This window comes from Anolis carolinensis, chromosome 6 (genome assembly GCF_035594765.1).
Source record: "Anolis carolinensis isolate JA03-04 chromosome 6, rAnoCar3.1.pri, whole genome shotgun sequence".
In the NCBI taxonomy this organism is placed as follows: Eukaryota; Metazoa; Chordata; class Lepidosauria; order Squamata; family Dactyloidae; genus Anolis; species Anolis carolinensis.
Window position 1 is genome coordinate 80059118 of NC_085846.1, and position 19013 is coordinate 80078130.

At 40.2% G+C, this 19013-nt stretch overlaps 1 protein-coding gene across 1 annotated transcript in view; it reads left to right on the forward strand.

The window, feature by feature from the left end:
- The first annotated feature begins 1139 nt into the window (after positions 1–1139).
- The window catches only part of ankrd28 (ankyrin repeat domain 28), a 109910-nt gene continuing 92036 nt past the window's right edge, over positions 1140–19013 (forward strand). The window contains exon 1 of the mRNA XM_008112741.3: positions 1140–1301. Within this exon, the coding sequence (XP_008110948.2) occupies positions 1275–1301 (27 nt within the window). The 5' untranslated portion in view covers positions 1140–1274. The remainder of the gene's footprint in view (positions 1302–19013) is intronic.

Consider the following 19013-nt stretch of genomic DNA (forward strand, 5'->3'; position numbering starts at 1 on the left):
ATCTGCATGTTTTCGAACTGCTAGGTTGACAGAAGCTAGAGCTAACAGCGGGCGCTCACTCCGCTTCTGGGATTTGAACCTGGGACCTTTCGGTCTGCAAGTTCAGCGGTTTAACCTGCTGCGCCATCGGACTCCATGTTCATATATACAGTAGAGTCTCACTTATCCAACATAAACGGGTCGGCAGAATGTTGGATAAGCGAATATGTTGGATAATGAGGAGGCATTAAGGAAAAGCCTATTAAACATCAAATTAGATTATGATTTTACAAATGAAGCACCAAAACATCATGTTAGACAACAAATTTGGCAGAAAAAGTAGTTCAATATGCAGTAATGCTATGTAGTAATTACTGTATTTATGAATTTAGCACCAAAATATCACGATATATTGAAAACATTTACTACAAAAATGCGTTGGATAATCCAGAACATTGGATAAGCGAGTGTTGGATAAGTGAGACTCTACTGTACATGTATATATATATATATATATATATATATATGTATATGCACACACATAAGTTTCTGAAATGCTGTAAATAAACGTTTTATACATATGTGCACAGTTCCATATAGTCGTTGAAGAGAAGTCGAATAAATCACAAAAATTATGGCACTATGAAGAGGGTTTTTAAATTTAACACAGCTGACAGGGCCCCAGTCCTTGTATGGATTGAACTTCCAGGCTTCTTCGTGCATCTACCTTTCTAAATTGAGACAAGGAGGTAGAATACAGCACACTGTTCCATAACTCCAGGATGAAACCTAGTAAGGGCGGCACACCTCCCCCGCACCCCTTCGCCTTTATTTAGCGCTCTCTCTCTCTCTCTCTCCCTCCACCCCTCTCCTCCTCCAGACTTTCCTCCCATATCTTTCACAGCCTCAGCATTCCCTCCACTAATTCTTCCCTCGCTCGTCTCGCTTCCACCAATCACGCACGACCTCCCGCCCATAAACCATGGGAGTATCCAATCGCGTGTCGGGAATGATAAGTGACAGGCTTCTCAGCGCGTAGTGAGGAAAAAGAGGCGGGACGGATGACCTTAACTGGCACGCACGTTACCGTAGTGAAAAGGGCTTGGGGGGAGGGAGGTATGTTGGCGGCGGAAGGGAACGGGGGCGTGGCTAAGAGGAGCCTCGATGGAAAGGGGGCGTGGCTGTGGGCGTCGCCGGCTGCCGAGCGGGGAGGAGGCGGGGCTGCTGAGGAAAGGAGTCGTTGGCGGCGGCGGCGAGGAGTAGCCGGAGAAGGGAGGCGGGGTGCCGGCCTCGCCATGGTTTTCCTCAAGCTGCGAGAGCAGGTGGGTTCCTTCAGAGCGGCCATGCCTTCGGGTCCTGCTCGCCTCAGGCCTCACGAGGGTCGTCCCTGAGGGTGACAAGGCGCGCTGTGGCGGGGGGAAGAAACGAGGCACTATGGCGGCACTGTGGGGACGGAGGTGGCTGAGTGGGAGGGAGGGAGGGAAGGAGGGTTTGTCGTCGCCTCCGCCACCGTCGCGCCCCCGCTCTCGCTGTGAATGGCTTCGGTCGCCTCAGCCTGACAGGGCTTGGGTGCGCGTGCCCGATAGAAAGGAACGCGGGCGGGGGCGCGCGGGCGGCAGGCCCGAGGCGCGAGGGAGGGGAGGGGAGCGCGCGCTCCTGTTTGCCAAGGAAACGGTGCGCTGCCGAATTCCCCTCCCCTCCTGCGCCTCTCTCTCTTCACCTCTCCTGGCTCCTCCTCCTCCTCGGCCTCTTCTCCCAGGTTACTCAGTGGCCCAGGCCTAACAGGTGGCATGCAGCCTGTCGTCCCCCATCTTCGCTTTTTTTCGGGCCAGATTGTATCTCTATAGCTCTCCTATACACATATGCGGTTGTGTTGGACCTTCCCTTTCATGGTGTAGGGAAACATGGGGCCTTTGTGACCTTTTTGAGGCGTGCAAAATGCAGCCTACCCTCAGTTAACTGTCACCCTTTGGGATCGGTAGATACTTTTCAATTCTGTATTTCATTATTAATGTCAAGTCAATACGGAGTTTATGGTCTGTGGCATGGTGTTCGTTAGGCCTATATATTGTAACTCTCAAGCGACCAGAAACTACATTATCTACCAGTCCCCATGGATGCTGCTTAAATGAGAGTCTATATGCTGTGATGGTATAGTACATTAAAAATAAAGGAGTTTATGGTACAGTATGTGATATGGTATTAGTTTGGCCTATTTTTTATTATAACTCTCAATAATAATAATAATAATTTATTTCTATCCCGCCACCATCTCCCCATAGGGACTCAGGACGGCTTACAAAAGCACTCCAGGGTGCAGCATATAATATAAAGAGGTACATGAGTACGGAACAAGTATAAAACACATCACATAAAAGCGATCAGAAGCTACATTTATCTACCAGCCCCCATGGATGATGCTTAAATGAGAGTCTATAGCTGTGATGGTATAGTACATTAAAAACAAAGGAGTTACAGTACATTAAAAATAAAAGCGTTTATGCTATATGGTATGGTATTAGTTAGGCCTATTTTTTATTATAACTCTCCAGCGACCAGAAACTACATATATCTACCAGTCCCCATGGATGCTGCTTTAGTGAGAGCCATTATATGCTGTGATAGTATAGTACATTTAAAATACAGGTGTTATTCAGTATTGAAACCCCTTGGTGACTTTTGGCCCACCCTGTACAGTTGCTCTTTCTAACCGGTTCCATTGTCACTTTATATCAGTGGTTCCCAACCTGTGGTCCAGAGACAGGGCCTTCTCAGTGGTGGCCCCTCAGATATGGAACTGCCTCCCCAGCAAAATCAGAGCAGCCCTCTCCCTCGTGACTTTCAGGAAGAAAGTAAAAACCTGATTATGGGAACAAGCTTTTGACTAGCAAGTAGTGCAATATGAGTTTATGAAATTGTGAAATGACTAATGGAACGGACTTGGATTTGACGTTGGATGACGTGATTTTAATAACTTTTAATATTGCTGTTTTATACTTATTTTTACTGTATGTATATGAGTGTATGGCATCAAGTTGTTGCCTTTTTGGAAGGCCGCTCTGAGTCCCCCTTCTGGGGTGAGAAGGGCAGGATATAAATGTAGTAAATAAAAAAAATAAAATAGTAAAGTCTCACTTATCCAAGCCTCGCTTATCCAAACTTCTGGATTATCCAAGTCATTTTTGTAGTCAATGTTTTCAATATATCGTGATATTTTGGTGCTAAATTCGTAAATACAGTAATTACAACATAACATTACTGCATATTGAACTACTTTTTCTGTCAGATTTGTTGTATAACATGATGTTTTGGTGCTTAATTTATAAAATCATAACCTAATTTGATGTTTAATAGGCTTTTTCCTTAATCCCTCCTTATTATCCAAGATATTTGCTTATCCAAGCTTCTGCCGGCCCGTTTAGCTTGGATAAGTGAGACTCTACTGTATTTGTAAATAGGATAGGGGAAAAGGGGAGGACTAAATATTATTAGTCCAGTCTCTTTTTTCCCCCAGTAGTATGTATTTGATTCACTTTTTATATTACATTGTATATGTAGAGCAGTGGTTCCCAACCTGTGGTTCGTGGACCACCAATGTTCCCCAAAAACTAAAATATGGTCCACGGCCTCACAGTTACTGCACTGTTGCATCAAGAGTGACTGGTCCCACACAATCCTCTTTTAGTGCCGAGGCAACGGGGATGTCGGGAGGGGAGAGTCTGACTATCCACTAAAGGTGCGATAACAAGCATCCTGACTGCTGCTGCTCCTCCTTGCTCCCCCTGAGCAGAACCGTTCCATGTAGCTTCTGGAAGCATGGGTGCCTTGTTGTCTTCATTTTTAGGCCTGTTCCTGGGGTTATTTGGGGTGCTGATTCAGAAAATTGCATGGATAAACCACATCAGTTCTAGATTATTAAATATGGTTTTCTGTGGGAGAGCAGGTGGCGACTACTGGATAGCATATGTTATGTATCATAAATAAGAGCTGATGTGGTATAGAACCCCAAATAACTAAACTGAATCTAAAGTTGACTAAATACTGATTCATAATCCTTTTGGTACTAACTTTGGAGAATAGTCCCAGGTCAAAGTGGTTCCCAGTCAAGTGGTCCCTGGTCCAAAAAAGGTTGAGAACCCTTGCTTTATATGTACTTTTCCCTCTACATTTGCATTTTTGACTGTCAGATTTGATTTAAAATGTTTTCTTCAGGAATCTCTAGGTCCTCAAGTGTGACTCTGTGGTCGACTTGCTCCAGTCATAGAATCAGAGTTGGAAGAAACCCAAGGGCCATCCAGTCCAGCTCCCTGTCATGTAGGGATATGCTATCAAAGCACTCCTGACAGATGGCTATTCAGCCTCTGTTTAAAAACCTTGAGAGAAGGAGGAAATGCTCTGAGGAAATGTATTCTACTGCTGAAGTTCTTCCCAGTGTTTAGGAGGAATCTCTTCCTGAAAATTGAATCCATTGCTCCATGACCTAGTCTCCAGAGCAGCAGAAAGCAAGCTTGGCCCATATTCAATATGGCATCCTTTCAAAAATTCTAAACACGGCTGGAGGTCAAGATGGATGACATACAAATTTCTAGAGAACACTTCACTAGGAATCTCTAGATCTACCAATGGAATTTCTGAGCAGTTTCTAGTGAATGCCGACCATAGAGTTATGCTGGAAGACTTAGAAAATCATAGAGAGGTGTTCTCACAAGTTTTTTTAAAATAGCAATGTCTTTATTTGTGGTTTTTCACTAGCATGATCTTCTGCCTATAACTGAAGCGAATGTGGATGAATGACTGTAATTAGCAAGTGAAAGTGGATTTACTAGAAGAAGACATATTTCAATCTCTATCACGTTTTCCATTTAACTGAAAGGTTTGTGAAGATGTATATTGGGTGTTTCTGTGTATGTGCATGTGCCTTCAACTTGCCTACTGACTTATGGTGACTCCATAAATTTCATAGGTTTTTAAAAGTAATGTTCAAAGATGGATTTGTCAAGTCCTTTGAAATGTAGCTGACATCACCTGTCATTTGGTGGCAGTTTCCCATCCAAGTAATCCAGGGCTAATTATGCCCAGCTTCCAAGATTAGATGGGATCATGGTGTTTTTAGAATATTTCTATTCAGAAAATATCAGAACGTGGGTCAGACTAGCAATATTAGTCCAACTCCCTGTTTTCCTTCAGGTTTTATTTGAGGATTTCAGCAATAGGTATTTGCTGTAAAAATGCTGTGCCTTTGTTATCTGATCGTGTACAGAATAGTGTTCTGTGGTCGAAGGTTAACGGACTTATGAGAACAGACCTATGATGTTGTATGCATCATTTGGTTTAATGTAGTCTGTCTCCAACCCTACAGTGCTGTCCATGTATAAAGAGTTCAAATTACACACTGGCATGCATCTGCCTTTCAGCTTGATATATTAAAAATAAATCTCCTCGTCCACCCTGATGCTTGTGCCTAGAAGTCTTTCATATACAGTAGAGTCTCACTTATCCAACACTCACTTATCCAACGTTCTGGATTATCCAACGCATTTTTGGAGTCAATGTTTTGAATACATCTTGATATTTTGGTGCTAAATTCGTAAATACAGTAATGACTACATAGCATTACTAAGTACTGAACTACTTTTTCTGTCAAATTTGTTGTATAACACGATGTTTTGGTGCTTAATTTGTAAAATCATAACCTAATTGGATGTTTAATAGGCTTTTCCTTAATCCCTCCTTATTATCCAACATATTCGCTTATCCAACGTTCTGTCGGCCCGTTTATGTTGGATAAGTGAGACTCTACTGTACTTGTCCATTTTAATTTAACACTACTGTGGAGAATTGACATTAGATTTTCTTTACATTTTCATCAGGTTTATGGCCTATTCCAGAAAAAAATCAAGTTGTGAATGCCTGTGACATTTTATTTCCATTAAGAAAGAAATTTTGCTGAAATTTACCTATTTAGACTTAATGTGAGTTACAAGTATTTCAACCTTAACCCTACTAGTCCAGAAGTTACACCTTTACATCAGTACAATATAATATTTATGTTATATAGTACAGCCCTCACATTTATGGAACAGATTATCTGGGATTTTTTTTCATGTCCTACAAAATATGTTCTCTCTAGGCATTTCCTAGGTCTTCCAGTTTGACTGGCTGTTAGGAATTGTGGAAGTTGAAGTCCAAAACACATAGAGGGCAGAAGTTTGCCTATGCCTGCTCTATAGTATTCTTAGGCCAGCAGTCCTTCATTTCAATAGGCTTCGTTATTATATGTAGTTTCACATATTCATACAAAGTGCAGGAATAGGAATATTTTTCCCAGGATTGGGAGTCAAGACAGCTCACAACATTATTAAAATTAGATACAGGTAAAACCTTAACAGATGCATGTAAAATATGTAATAACAAAACCCCAGTAGAGACTTGGTTGCTTGGATAGAAGTGTTCTTGTACCATTATCCATATCAGCTTCTGTGGCTTCCATTTGAAGAACCATACTCATTTCCTTGCCTGATACATAAAGGACAGAAAGGAGAAAGGTCCAATTTGTTTACAGTATTTTGCTTGTCTCTTTCCCAATTCTCCAATAAATTATTCATATGGCTTCTGCAAAAAAAACCCTCTCAGTTTTGCAAATGGAAAATGTTCATTTGCTTTTCTTCCTGTCAATATATGCATTCAGAATCCTGCCTAGATCGATTTACTGTATATCGGAGATCTTTAGTTTTCTACAACCATACTTTCATTGTACTTTATATCTTACCACCTCCTTTTTCTGACCTTGACATTTTTAATATTGCCTTGCTTATGCACACTTGTTGCAGTCTTTTTGTTTCACTAATATATTGCATTCTTTTTTCTATACATGTTTCAGGGCCTTTTCTCACACTGTTTTTGCTTATTTATGATTACAGTTCTTGGTGCTATTCTCAGTCTGTCTCATAACAGGTTTCTTGACTTGCTCTTAGCCAAGTTTTCCCATTGCTGCATATTCCTTAGTCAGAGCCATGAGAAATACTTCAAAGATGGAAAAAGCTCAATTTCAAACTATTTATATCTTCCCATTCTTACATTTTCCTCATATAAGTTAATCAACTGTTTTTTAATTAATTCAAAATATGTAAATCTTTTCTTATGTTGTGGTTATGTGGTTATAGGTTTTAGGACCTGTTTTAAGGGTAAGAAAAGATAGGTTACATTCCCCATAAAATTGAGTCCATACAGATTTTTGGTTAAACGTATGTATAAACTGATGGTAGATAGTTTTATTGGTAAACGGTACATAGTTTTGCCTGCATATATTTCCCTGCACAGTAAGTCAAACATATTGTATGAAGTCTTTGTGTACTGTGAGAATAAATGTACTGTATATGAGAAACAGTCACATTTAAACAGCTTCTAAGACGAATAACTTGTTTTTAAAAAGGCACATGTAAGTGAAGATATTTCAGTGATAGGGGTTTTGAAATGACTGGAATCAAGTGAGTATCAAATATTGTTAATGGTTTGATGCAATAGTGCAGAAACTTTTTACAAAGCTAATATACTAAATCATATCTCCAGGGAGAAGCTGGTAATAAGTTGAGATAACTAATTTCTATCTTGCTTAATAAATAAATGTGACACCAAAGTTTCTTCTCTGTTGGATGACAGTGTGATTTGTCAGTTTAGTGTATTGATTGCCATACTGGATCATTTTTAGGAGTATAGTCAAGTTTTCTAGTGCTTTTAAAACTATTTCCCTATAAATATTATTATTTCTATTTTAAATCTCTGGAGCTACATATGAGTTCAGTAGTCTTACTCTGTTGGTGGCTTGCAAACATCACTAAAAGTATAATCAGGATTCACTCTTAAGCAACAAAACTGACAACTAAATTATAGCATATAAACAAGAGAACATGGGACATTGAATAGACATTCCCCTAGCATCCATTTATTGGTAGCACTGCTGCTGACATTTCAGTCAGAGGGGGAGTGGTATTCTAATGGTAGCTGACATTGAAAGAGGCAATATGTGCTCTGTAACAGGGACTACCCACCATATTTACACTCCTACCGTTTTCAGATAAGTTGAATCCCTCTAGGCCAGTGGTTCTTAACCTGTGGGTCCCCAGGTGTTTTTAGCCAACAACTCCCAGAAATCTTAGACAATTTACCAGCTGTTAGGATTTCTTGGAGTTGAAGGCCAAAACATCTGGGGATCCACAGATTGAGAACCACTGCTCTAGGCATATAAAAACACTAAAGTACTGTTGCATGCCTAGCAACTGATCTGCTTTAGGGATCTGTGCAGTCAGCAGTCCAAATTTCTTGTGCTACTTTCACATACAACTAGCAAATAATCACATTTTAATTGACTAACAGACAGAGAAAAAGTATATTTAGGAGAAGGCAATTGAAAACACCCTGGTTAACCACAACAAATGGATCTGTGGCAAAATATTTGAGGAAAATGGGATTTTTCTTAGAAGAAAGAGGATGCAGTAGAAAGTTTCATGTTGGAATCCAACAATTACAGACCATTCTAGTTACTGAGATGGTGTATGGTGATGAGTTACTAGACTGGCACATTTCAGTCCTGCTAGAGAATCATCTGAAGCTGTACTATTATCTTAGGCCAGAAGCATTCTATTTTCGAGGAAAAGGAGTAACAGCAGGCAGAAGCTGAAGCTAAATAGTTGCAGGAGGTTTGTAAATGGTAATCTGCTAACCCACACATTAGCATTGTGTAGCAGAAATAATTGTCCCCGTAAGAGCCCCTGCTTCTGATATAATTCACAGGCTTTATATATAGATTGTTCTATGTATCTCAACACCCCTACAAAAAAAAAGTTGAACAGAGTCCCAACTCAAGCATACCTCGAGAGAAGTATAACTCATATTGGAGAAAGTGTTGCATAGGCCAGTACTGCATATCCATTAAACAAATTTCCTGACTAGCCAAATTCAGATTACTGTCTAAATTAGGGCTTCATAAATTTTCCATTCGGGATCCCTTTTGGCCCAAGAAATGTTTATGTGACCCTGAGTATATAGTTATATAAAATAGATATTAAAATCACACATTTTCTGATAATAAATCAGCATTTGCATGACTGCGGACACTGTAAATACACAACAGGTTCATGTATAGGTCTAAAACAGCCACTAGGTGAAGAACTTATTGTTGCCAAATTTTTCAGCACCTCAACATTGAACTGACTGAACGCCATTTGAGGTTGGGACCCACAGTTTAAGAAGCAAGGGTCTAGATCACCTGACATCAATAGCCACACCTTTTCTACCCTTCATTTGCATGACTGCTTGAGTCTCTCTTGCTGACTGTTTAAGCAAATATTACATATTTTCACTATGTAATTTTGACTATGTAATTTATCGCTCCAGAAACATCAGACTAATTAAACTACTAGAAGCTTACCTTGCTGTTCCTGCTAGAGAGAAACAATGCTGATAGCTAACATTGTAGAGTGTAGTGCTACATGCCCTCTAAATGTAGTAGCACTCTAGTTGGAAAGTGCAAGTAATGTGGTGAGAATGTTTCCTGAGTGGCATCAGTGGTTGAATTCTGAAAGAAAAAATAAATAAGGCTAATCTTTTTGTTCTATCTGGGTTCCTGTGGCATTCCACTGTTCTCCGTGTTGCTTAATAACAGTGGAAAAGATGGAGGTTTTCTTCATGCTAAATTTGTAATCCAGCTTCCGTGGCGTGTGTGTGCCTTCAATTCATTTTATCACAATCCTATGAATTTTACTGCGTTTTCTTAGGTAAGGAATATTCAGAGGTGGTTTTGCCAGTTGCCTACAGCTTCTGGTATTCACTGGGAGTCTACCATCAAAGTGCAAGCCAGAACGCACCCTGCTTTGCTTTCAGGTGGGATCTGGTGACCACTGCCTGGTAAAGATAAGCATGTGCCAGAGGAATGGCTGGATCATACTTCTTTTTACTGTTATTCTTAAAGGCATTGAAACATGGAGTTGGGAAGGGGGTGTATTAAGAGAATTATTTGGAAAGACTTTACACACAGAAGCAATTTGAATACTGTTTGACAGCAGCATCACACAGTATATAATCGGTGGTAATGTACAACTGAGAAAGAGAAAGTGGTGTTGCTTTAGTTTCTATGCTTCACTTATCCTCCCTCATAGGTGCCAATTATGTTGGCTGTATTAGAAGGTTCACCTTTTGAAAGAAAGACTTACTATGAGAAAAAATTGACAATGCTGTTTAAGGAATTGCAATAGAATTTTGCTTACAGTTTGTTTCATATGCTCAATCCTCAATACAGTAGAGCCTCACTTATCCAACATAAATGGGCCGGCAGAACGTTGGATAAGCGAATATGTTGGATAATAAGGAGAGATTAAGAAAAAGCCTAATAAACATCAAAATTGGTTATGATTTTACAAATTAAGCATCAAAACATCATGTTATACAACAAATTTGACAGAAAAAGTAGTTCATTACACATTAATGCTATGTAGTAATTACTGTATTTATGAATTTAGCACCAAAATATCACAATGCATTGAAAACATTGACTACAAAAATGCGTTGGATAATACAGAACGTTGGATAAGCGAGACTCTACTGTATGTAAGACTTAGGTTGGATACACACTAGCAAAAAAAAAAAAAACAAACCCAACCAATCCCACAAAAAACATACCCATTTTGAACCTGGACCATTGGAATTCATGACAGTGAAAGCGCTTCTTTCAGGCATTAATGCAAATAAAAAACCTCACTTATTATGCCAAAGTTTTGATGAAATTGGGCTTTTCACAAGTGTGTCCATCAGGATTGGGTTGGAATCAGGGAAGGGTAGGACAGGAATCAATAATAGTTCCTTTACTAGAAGTAGTCTGGCTACTTCCTCCAGTAAAAGAGTAGCCAGACTGACTTTCGAGGTCTGTAGGACAATGGTTCTCCACCTGGGTTCTCCAAATGTTTTTGGTCTACAACTCCCAGAAATCCCAGCCAGTTTACAAGCTGTTAGGATTTCTGGGAGTTGAAGGCCAAAAACATCTGGGGACCTCAAGTTGAGAACTAATGGTGTAGGGAGAAGCTCCCTTCCAAAGCCAACTTAGATAGTGATTTCTTACCACAGTGACTTTGAAAGATTTGGAAAGTTGTGATGTTTTTTTAAAAAATCTTTTAATTTATCTTCTATATGTTTTTAATTTTTAAAACATGAATTTTAATTGTTTTGGAAGTCTATTCTGGGAGAAAGTAACATACAAATGCAACAAATAAATTATCAGGGCTGTAGATGATGAGGTGGGAGACTTATAGAAGTCTTTTCTATCTGTAAGTCACCCAAAGTTGAAACCGACCTGGCTGTATGTATACCTCCCCCCCAAAAGCATCAGCTCATCTGCCTGTATTTCTGGGGGGGGGGGGGTGTCTTGCTGAAATGAATGCCCACTATGTCCGGAAACTGACACTCAAAGACAGTTTGTTAGTACAGTAGAGTCTCACTTATACAACACTCGCTTATCCAACGTTCTGTATTATCCAACGCATTTTTGTAGTCAATGTTTTCAATACATTGTGATATTTTGGTGCTAAATTTGTAAGTACAGTAATTATTACATTTCTGTCGAATTTGTTGCATACCATGATGTTTTGGTGCTTAATTTGTAAAATCATAACCTAATTTGATGTTTAATAGGCTTTTCCTTAATCCCTCCTTATTATCCAACATATTCGCTTATCCAACATTCTGCTGGCCCGTTTATGTTGGATAAGTGAGACTCTACTGTATTTGTATGGGAGACTGCCAATGAATACTACGTTCTGTTGGCACCTCTAAATATTCCTTTCCTCGAAAGCTCTGTATTTCATAAAGGAGGGAGGAGTGCACATGCACCCCCCCCTACCCTTTAGTCATGGTTTTTCACAGTAAGATTGACAGGAGTACAAAAATGTCTGTTGGTTCATAGGTGTGGGCGATGATGTGAAAATGAAAGGACGTATCTTTTGTCACAAAGCAATTTCCCAGGCAAAAATGATGTGGCTCTTAATACACATTTGATGCAAATTATAACGGTTAATTGTGATGCTAAGAAGAGTCAAACTGGTTCCAGATAATGCAAGTTGGAACTGAATTATTTGGATAGTGTGAATGGGACTTTAGAAATCAAAGCCTGGAATAACAATATTTTCAGTGGTGTGTTAGGCAGTCATTATGAGATCATCTTCCTTTTTTCTGAACAGTAAGAACAATAGAATCTAGTATTAAGTGATCCAGTTTCTGCAAGAACTAACTTATGTCCTTGACCATGTGGAATGCACCTGGGGAATGAAGAAATATAGGTTAGTGACCATATGTTTTCATTAAAGGCTGGGGAGAAGAGATGGGAGCACTTGTAATATTCATACTTCAATGCATGGTACCTGCCCCTTACCCTTATGCAGCACAGCCTGGGAACAGAGGTGGAAGTTACTGTATAACGTTTGCATGTGGAAGTTCTGAGTAGAGAAGTATTAATAAGATGTTTTCTTATCTACCAAGTCCGTTCTAGTTTTGTAAAATGTATCTTACTTTGTCAAGTGTATTTTAATTCATTACTAGTGTTCCCACTTTAGTCTCAAGGCTTATGCCTTATTATGTGACACGTGGATTCTTTAAATATGAATGTATGATGCTATTTGGCCACATAACTGTTTGGAATATTGTTATATTCTGGCTATTTGATGGAGTGGAAGGAGTTGGCCATAGTATGATAGGCTCTCAGCTGACTTAAGGGAAACATTTTTTTTGTCAGGATATGGGTAATGTTAGGGAGAAGAATTTGAGTTATATTGGAGCTAGGTCATTGTTCTCAACCAGTAAACACATTCTACCTGTTTTGACCTTGCATCAGAAATGAGATAACTATGTGATATTCTAACCTTGGAGATACTCTAGATTCTACAACTATTAGAATCATTTAGCTCAATCTTCTTTTAAGTTGGCATTACTAGACTAATATTATCAACATGTTAACATTTGGCTGAGACTGCTTACATAAAATATACTCTTACACTGTGCACATGTTTCTGCTTTTAATAAAATAGACATTCTGCTCCACATTAGCAGAGCAATATTTCTAATCTTTTCAGTTTAGTTTGTTTTGGCTGCTGTTAACGTACTTTGAGGACTGTTTCATATATTAAGCTTTTCTTACTTTTATAGTATTTCCAGATATGAAAAAGCATGAAATCTTCATGTACAGCATTTCTATGTCATTTTAGGTATACATTTATTTGTTTGCCCTCTGTACAGAGCATCTTTTCATACAGTGCTTGGCACTGTTGCTGTTTTTCTCAAATAAAAATCTTATGTCAAACATATATTTTCAGTTTCAGAGTACAGTAGAGATATCTTAATTTGAGTAGCTGAGAAAAAGATAACTCTGTGAAGTCATCGTAACCATTAGGAAAATACAAGAATACCTATTCCAGTTAAGAGATAGATAATCCAGTAAGACTGAGTCACTTGGCTAGATGTTGTTGCAGGTTTATGTGTATCATATTGGACAAACCTAATGAAGCATTTCTGCGTGACTTGTGAATCAAACTCAATTCCTTGTTTGAAAGGGATTATACTCCCTAACACACCTTGTCATGTGGTAGATACATGATAGTGTTTATGAAGATATATTTGTTTTATAGTGATTGAGGAATGTGTGACTCAGATGATATGTTCAGTTTAAAGTGATTACACAAACCTGTTCCATGGGTTTTAGTAACCATTATCTGATGTACGAATAAAATGGAATAGTTCAGATTAATACCTCCTTCCTTCATATCTAATAAAAAATAAACTGGTTTATTGAATCAAATTCCTATGACAACTAGATGGGAAAATTGTGATTTAACTATTCTGTGCAAGTAAGATTGCAAGCCATGATTTGAAAATGAAGTTCTTAGCCAGTTTCCTGCACTAAACATGATGAATCAATATTGAACTACCAACTTTCTTTTCAGTCACATGAAATTACAAATATAATACTTACAGGATTGTTCATGTGTTGATATTTTTGAAGTGTGGAATCCGTACCTGCAAAAGGTGTAGGAGCATAGCATTTCTTTCTTGATTTACTTAATTTTATATTTTTGTTCTTGATTGATTCTGTTTCTGCTCCTACAGTATATCTAAAATATAGGTATCAAATTCAAATGGTTCACAAAGCTGAATTTCTTGTTCAGCAAATGCGTGGAGGCACACCTTCAAATTTCTGACAGTATTGTTAGTTCCACCTGAATTTGAAACTAAACCATCAATTTCAACTCTATTTGAACACCTTCCCCTGCAACATGCCCATGGCTCTAGCAGTTCTTTGAAAAAATATAACTAAGGTAAGTTATTTACATAGAAAGAGTAAGCAGTGTCAGCAAGTCCTGGGCCAGTTTCCTGCCAAATTTGAGAAAAACTGGAAAGCAAACAGAACTTGGGGTGGACAGAAATCACACTCTAGTTGGAAAGTTCAAGAAATACATGAGATGTGTTTAAAAGGTAAATCACACTTCCAGATGACTTCCATATAACTCAAGGCTCTTCTTTGTGCCCCTAAACCATGACTTCCTGTAGAGGCAATTCATATTCATTTTTCCATAAATGGAGTGGACGCTTCTCCCACACACTAAAATTTGACAGCTGTAGATAACCTACAAATAAGAATTGACCAGTTCAAATTCTTACTGAAATTTCATCCTAGGTGCTAGCACGTTCATTGATCCTTGTTGTTCCTTTAAGCTTTGTAAAGTTTAAGTACTACAGAGACTGAATTCTATTGTCAGAGTGTAGATGAAGGTGGGAATCAGAAAACACTTAAGAAGTTGTTGGACTGCAGCTTCTTTCATTCCTCACTGTGTTGGCTAGGGTTGCTGATATTTGCAATCCAAAAACTCTGAGACTGCACTAAATTCCTACCTCTAGTGTAAACCCACTAGTGGGTCTTAGTTTCCTCTGTTTTTCTTGTCATTTTGTTTTAAATCCCCATGTATTGTTTGTCCCAATAGTCTCCAAGCCTCTTTTTCCTTAGTCCCTCTTTTTTCAACTCTGCTTCCATATTTGATAAGGTTTCCTTGTCTGTACCCACTACACCTGTCTTCCTTTTTTCAGAGGGTATGTTTCATCCTCAGCTCAGAATTTTGTGCAAATGCCTTCAGTAAGAATTATGTTTTTGGTTGTGTAATGAATAACGGCGCTCCATACAGTCATGCTGGCCACATGATCTTGGAGGTGTCTACGGACAACGCCGGCTCTTCGGCTTAGAAATGGAGATGAGCACCAACCCCCGGAGTTGAATACGACTGGACTTAACCTCAGGGGAAACCTTTACCTTTACCTTAATGAATACATGGAGGAGACTTGTGAGAGAAACTGAGAAAGGTGACTCTGAAGGCACTTTCACAATGATAAAGGAAAGGAAGGTTTTTATAAGTAGTAAAAAGTCGCACTACTAGCAAAAGACCTTATAATATAGCTATTTTTTCAGTCTCTGGCTCTAATACAACCAATCCCTAGAACACAGAACTTGCTAAACTGTAAACTGTTGAATAATCAATTTCTTATATAGCACAACATTAGGAATGTATCATAATGTTAAGCTGCAGATGATTTTCATATTTCAGTATGAGAGTGGTTAGCAGATTATTTTCCAACAGAGTAAATAGATACAAGTACTGGTAAGTCAAGTTGTTTTGTAGGTAGATTGAGAAAACCCATTCAGAACCTGTTGCATGATCTGACAGTCATGTGATTTGAACCATTGGCTCAGTTTGTAAGGCCACCTATACCTTTCATAAACATAACAAAAGTGTTGAATAAAAGATACAGATAACAGGTACAGAGTAAGGCTGTAGTAGGAGTACTTCATTATGTGTTTTTATAAAGTCATGCTGTCTTTGTTCTCAATACATATTAGTTGATCTTTTGATCATATGTGCTTGCATAAAGGTGTTCTTTGTGTAAAAGCACTAGATGGCAGACTTTAAGAATGAAGCCATAGGAGAATCCAACAAGTCCAGATCATAAAGCTATTGTCTAGAACAGTGGCCCATGGACTGATGTTTGTCTATGAATTCTTGCCAAACTGCAAAGCTGTTGGCTGCCAATCTATAGTAAGCTTACAGGAAAGAAATGGGCACACATTTGGTGCATTGAAGAAGAAAAATCCACTGTTAGTTGTCAGATTGCTGAAGAAACTGGTCTAAAAAAACTATTTGAAAATAAGTGGAGGTGTCTTAGTAAAGTCTCAGGCATTCTGAATTAAATACAAGAAGCTAGCAGTCACAATGAGCAGAGGCAAAGGAAGACAGCAGTGAGATATGTAACTTAAAGCCAGTCCAGAGGCCAAGATGCGAAATAATCCATGAACACATCTATCAGTTTGAAAAGCAGTTGTCTGCAAGAACTTTCATCAACTGCTGCTTGACCTCAGTGTACCATATGGATAATTATGTGGTGTTCTTGCCTTTAAATACGAGGTGTGTTTTTTTCCTACACCCTGTTTTATTCTGCAAACCTCAGCTCTGCCTGAAGTGAAAATGTCTATAATATGAGTCTGCCCAGGGTTTGAGGGAAAGCTACTGTATCCTCCCCAGAGGCTCTTACAGGTGCAGATTCTTTAAGAGCAGTTAGTTCCTCATGGTGAGTTCTAAAAGAAGGTAGTCCTTCCTCATTCTTAATATAGGCTGGCTGATGATGTGAGCAACATACAATTTTTGATCAGCAGTTTCCCATCATGTCAGGACCCTGGCTACAGAGCACCAATAACCTTACACAGAGGCCAGTCTCTATCTAATATCTTCATTAAAGAAATATATAAAATCAATAAAAACAAGCGAAGAATATAGTTCAGAAGCAGACCTTTTAGATGAGGTCAAATATAGTCCAGAAATGTATTGTCCAATATAAGATATTAGAGTTCAAAGTTTTAATCCACTTGACCGAAACACACACTTGCCAAGCAATAGTGTGGGGAAATAACAGAGTCTTTAAAGTCCAATGAAGCTTGACAACAAGGCTGGAAATAAACTAGATTCTTGGCTGGATCCGTGACTGAAGACGAGGCAAACATGAAGCATGAAACAGAGTTCGTGGTAAAACCATGAGACAGGGCAAGGCTTGAAGCTTGATCCGGGAAGCAAGGAACTGGGATTACGAAGTCCACACACGATCTCTCTCCTCAAGCTGATCAATTGACTCCGCAAAGAATCCCTCGCGCTAAACCTATATTGGGTCTCGTTTTCCCGCCAACAGAACTCTTTCCCTAGAGAACGGGAAACGAAACCCAACTCTGTCCAGATGTGTGACTCCTTAGAATTTTCCAAGGGAAGCAGACCTAATCAGCTTGATGTTTGGCAGCTAAGCGTAAACTCCTCCGTTGGGCCTCTCTGACTCCCCTTTCTCTGGAATAAGCTTCTTTTCTGGGAAACGGTGGGGAGTTCTGCCCAAGGCCTGTTTGGCTGAATTCTTGAGGGCAAACATCAACATCCTGCAGGTGAAGAGACTCCGGCTCTTGCTGAACCGGCGAAAACCCCATGTTGTCCTCTTCGTCTGTCACAATAGTACTAGGAACAGGACTACAAGGCCCATGAGTCCTCACACTATCCCCGCCCTCAAGGCCCCCCTCAAACAGGGCCCCTCTCCGAGAGTCGCGGGGCTGCGGCTTGGTAGGGGAGGCCTGATGGAAGCGGCGGACTAAGTCGGGGGCATGGACTGTGGAAGCATCTTCCCAGGAGCGTTCTTCGGGGCCAAAACCTACCCAGTCAATGAGATACTGAAGGCAGCGGCGATGGAAGCGAGAATCCAAAATTTCCTGAACCTCGAATTCCTCCTCCCCGTCCACCAAAACAGGGGCGGGGGCCGGCCGGCTCGCATCGGGGCGTACACCATCCGCCGGAAGGAGCAGGGAACGATGGAACACCGGATGAATGCGCATGGAGCGCGGAAGTTGGAGTTTGAAAGTCACGGGGTTAAGTTGCGCCACTACTGGGTAGGGACCAATGAAATGGGCATCTAACTTCCGGCAGGGACGGTGGGAGGGCAAAAAGCGAGTGGACAACAGAACCCGATCTCCTACCTTGATCTCAGGGCCCGGCTGGCGATGACCGTCAGCGTGGCATTTATAGTCCTCCTTGGCTTGATCCAGTTGCTGGTGCAAGAGTTGTTGCACCGCTGTGAGTTCTTGCAGCCAGTCCTCCGCTGCAGGAACTTCTGAGGTTTCAATGACAGAAGGAAAGAAACGTGGATGGAAATCGTAGTTTGCAAAGAACGGGGTTTCTTTAGTTGAAGCCTGGACACCATTGTTGTAGGCAAACTCTGACAGAGGTAACAGGGAAGCCCAATTGTCCTGTTGGTAGTTTACATAACAGCGAAGGTATTGTTCCAAAGTGGCATTGGTGCGCTCAGTTTGCCCATCCATTTGGGGATGGTGAGCTGAAGACAAACGAGAGTCTATGCCCAATAGTTTTTGCAGTGCCTTCCAGAAGCGAGAGGTGAATTGAGATCCACGGTCAGTGACTAAACTCTTGGGCAATCCATGTAGTCGGAAGATATGTTGAAGGAATAAATTTGCAGTCTCTTTGGCCGTGGGAAGGCCATCGCAGGGGATGAAATGGGCCAACTTGGTAAAAAGGTCCACCACTACTAGAATCGTGGTGAATCCAAGGGAGGGTGGTAAGTCAGTGATAAAATCCACGGAAATTATCTCCCATGGACGAGAAGGAGTGGGAAGGGGATGAAGTAGCCCTGACGGCTTCTCCCTTCGTGTCTTGGAGCGCTGACATACAGGACAGGTATTGACATATTTCTCCACATCCTTGCGGATCTTGGGCCACCAGAAATCTCGCAGGATCAAGTGCATGGTTTTAAATAGCCCGAAATGCCCTGCTGGCTTGCTGTCATGACACAGACGAAGTGCCTTTTCTCTGCCAGGGCCTGGAGGGATGTAAACATGGTTCCTGTAGCATAGCAGTCCATCTTTAAGTGAGAATGGGAAATGTAGTCCTTGGCGAATCTGTTCTTGAGCCCAG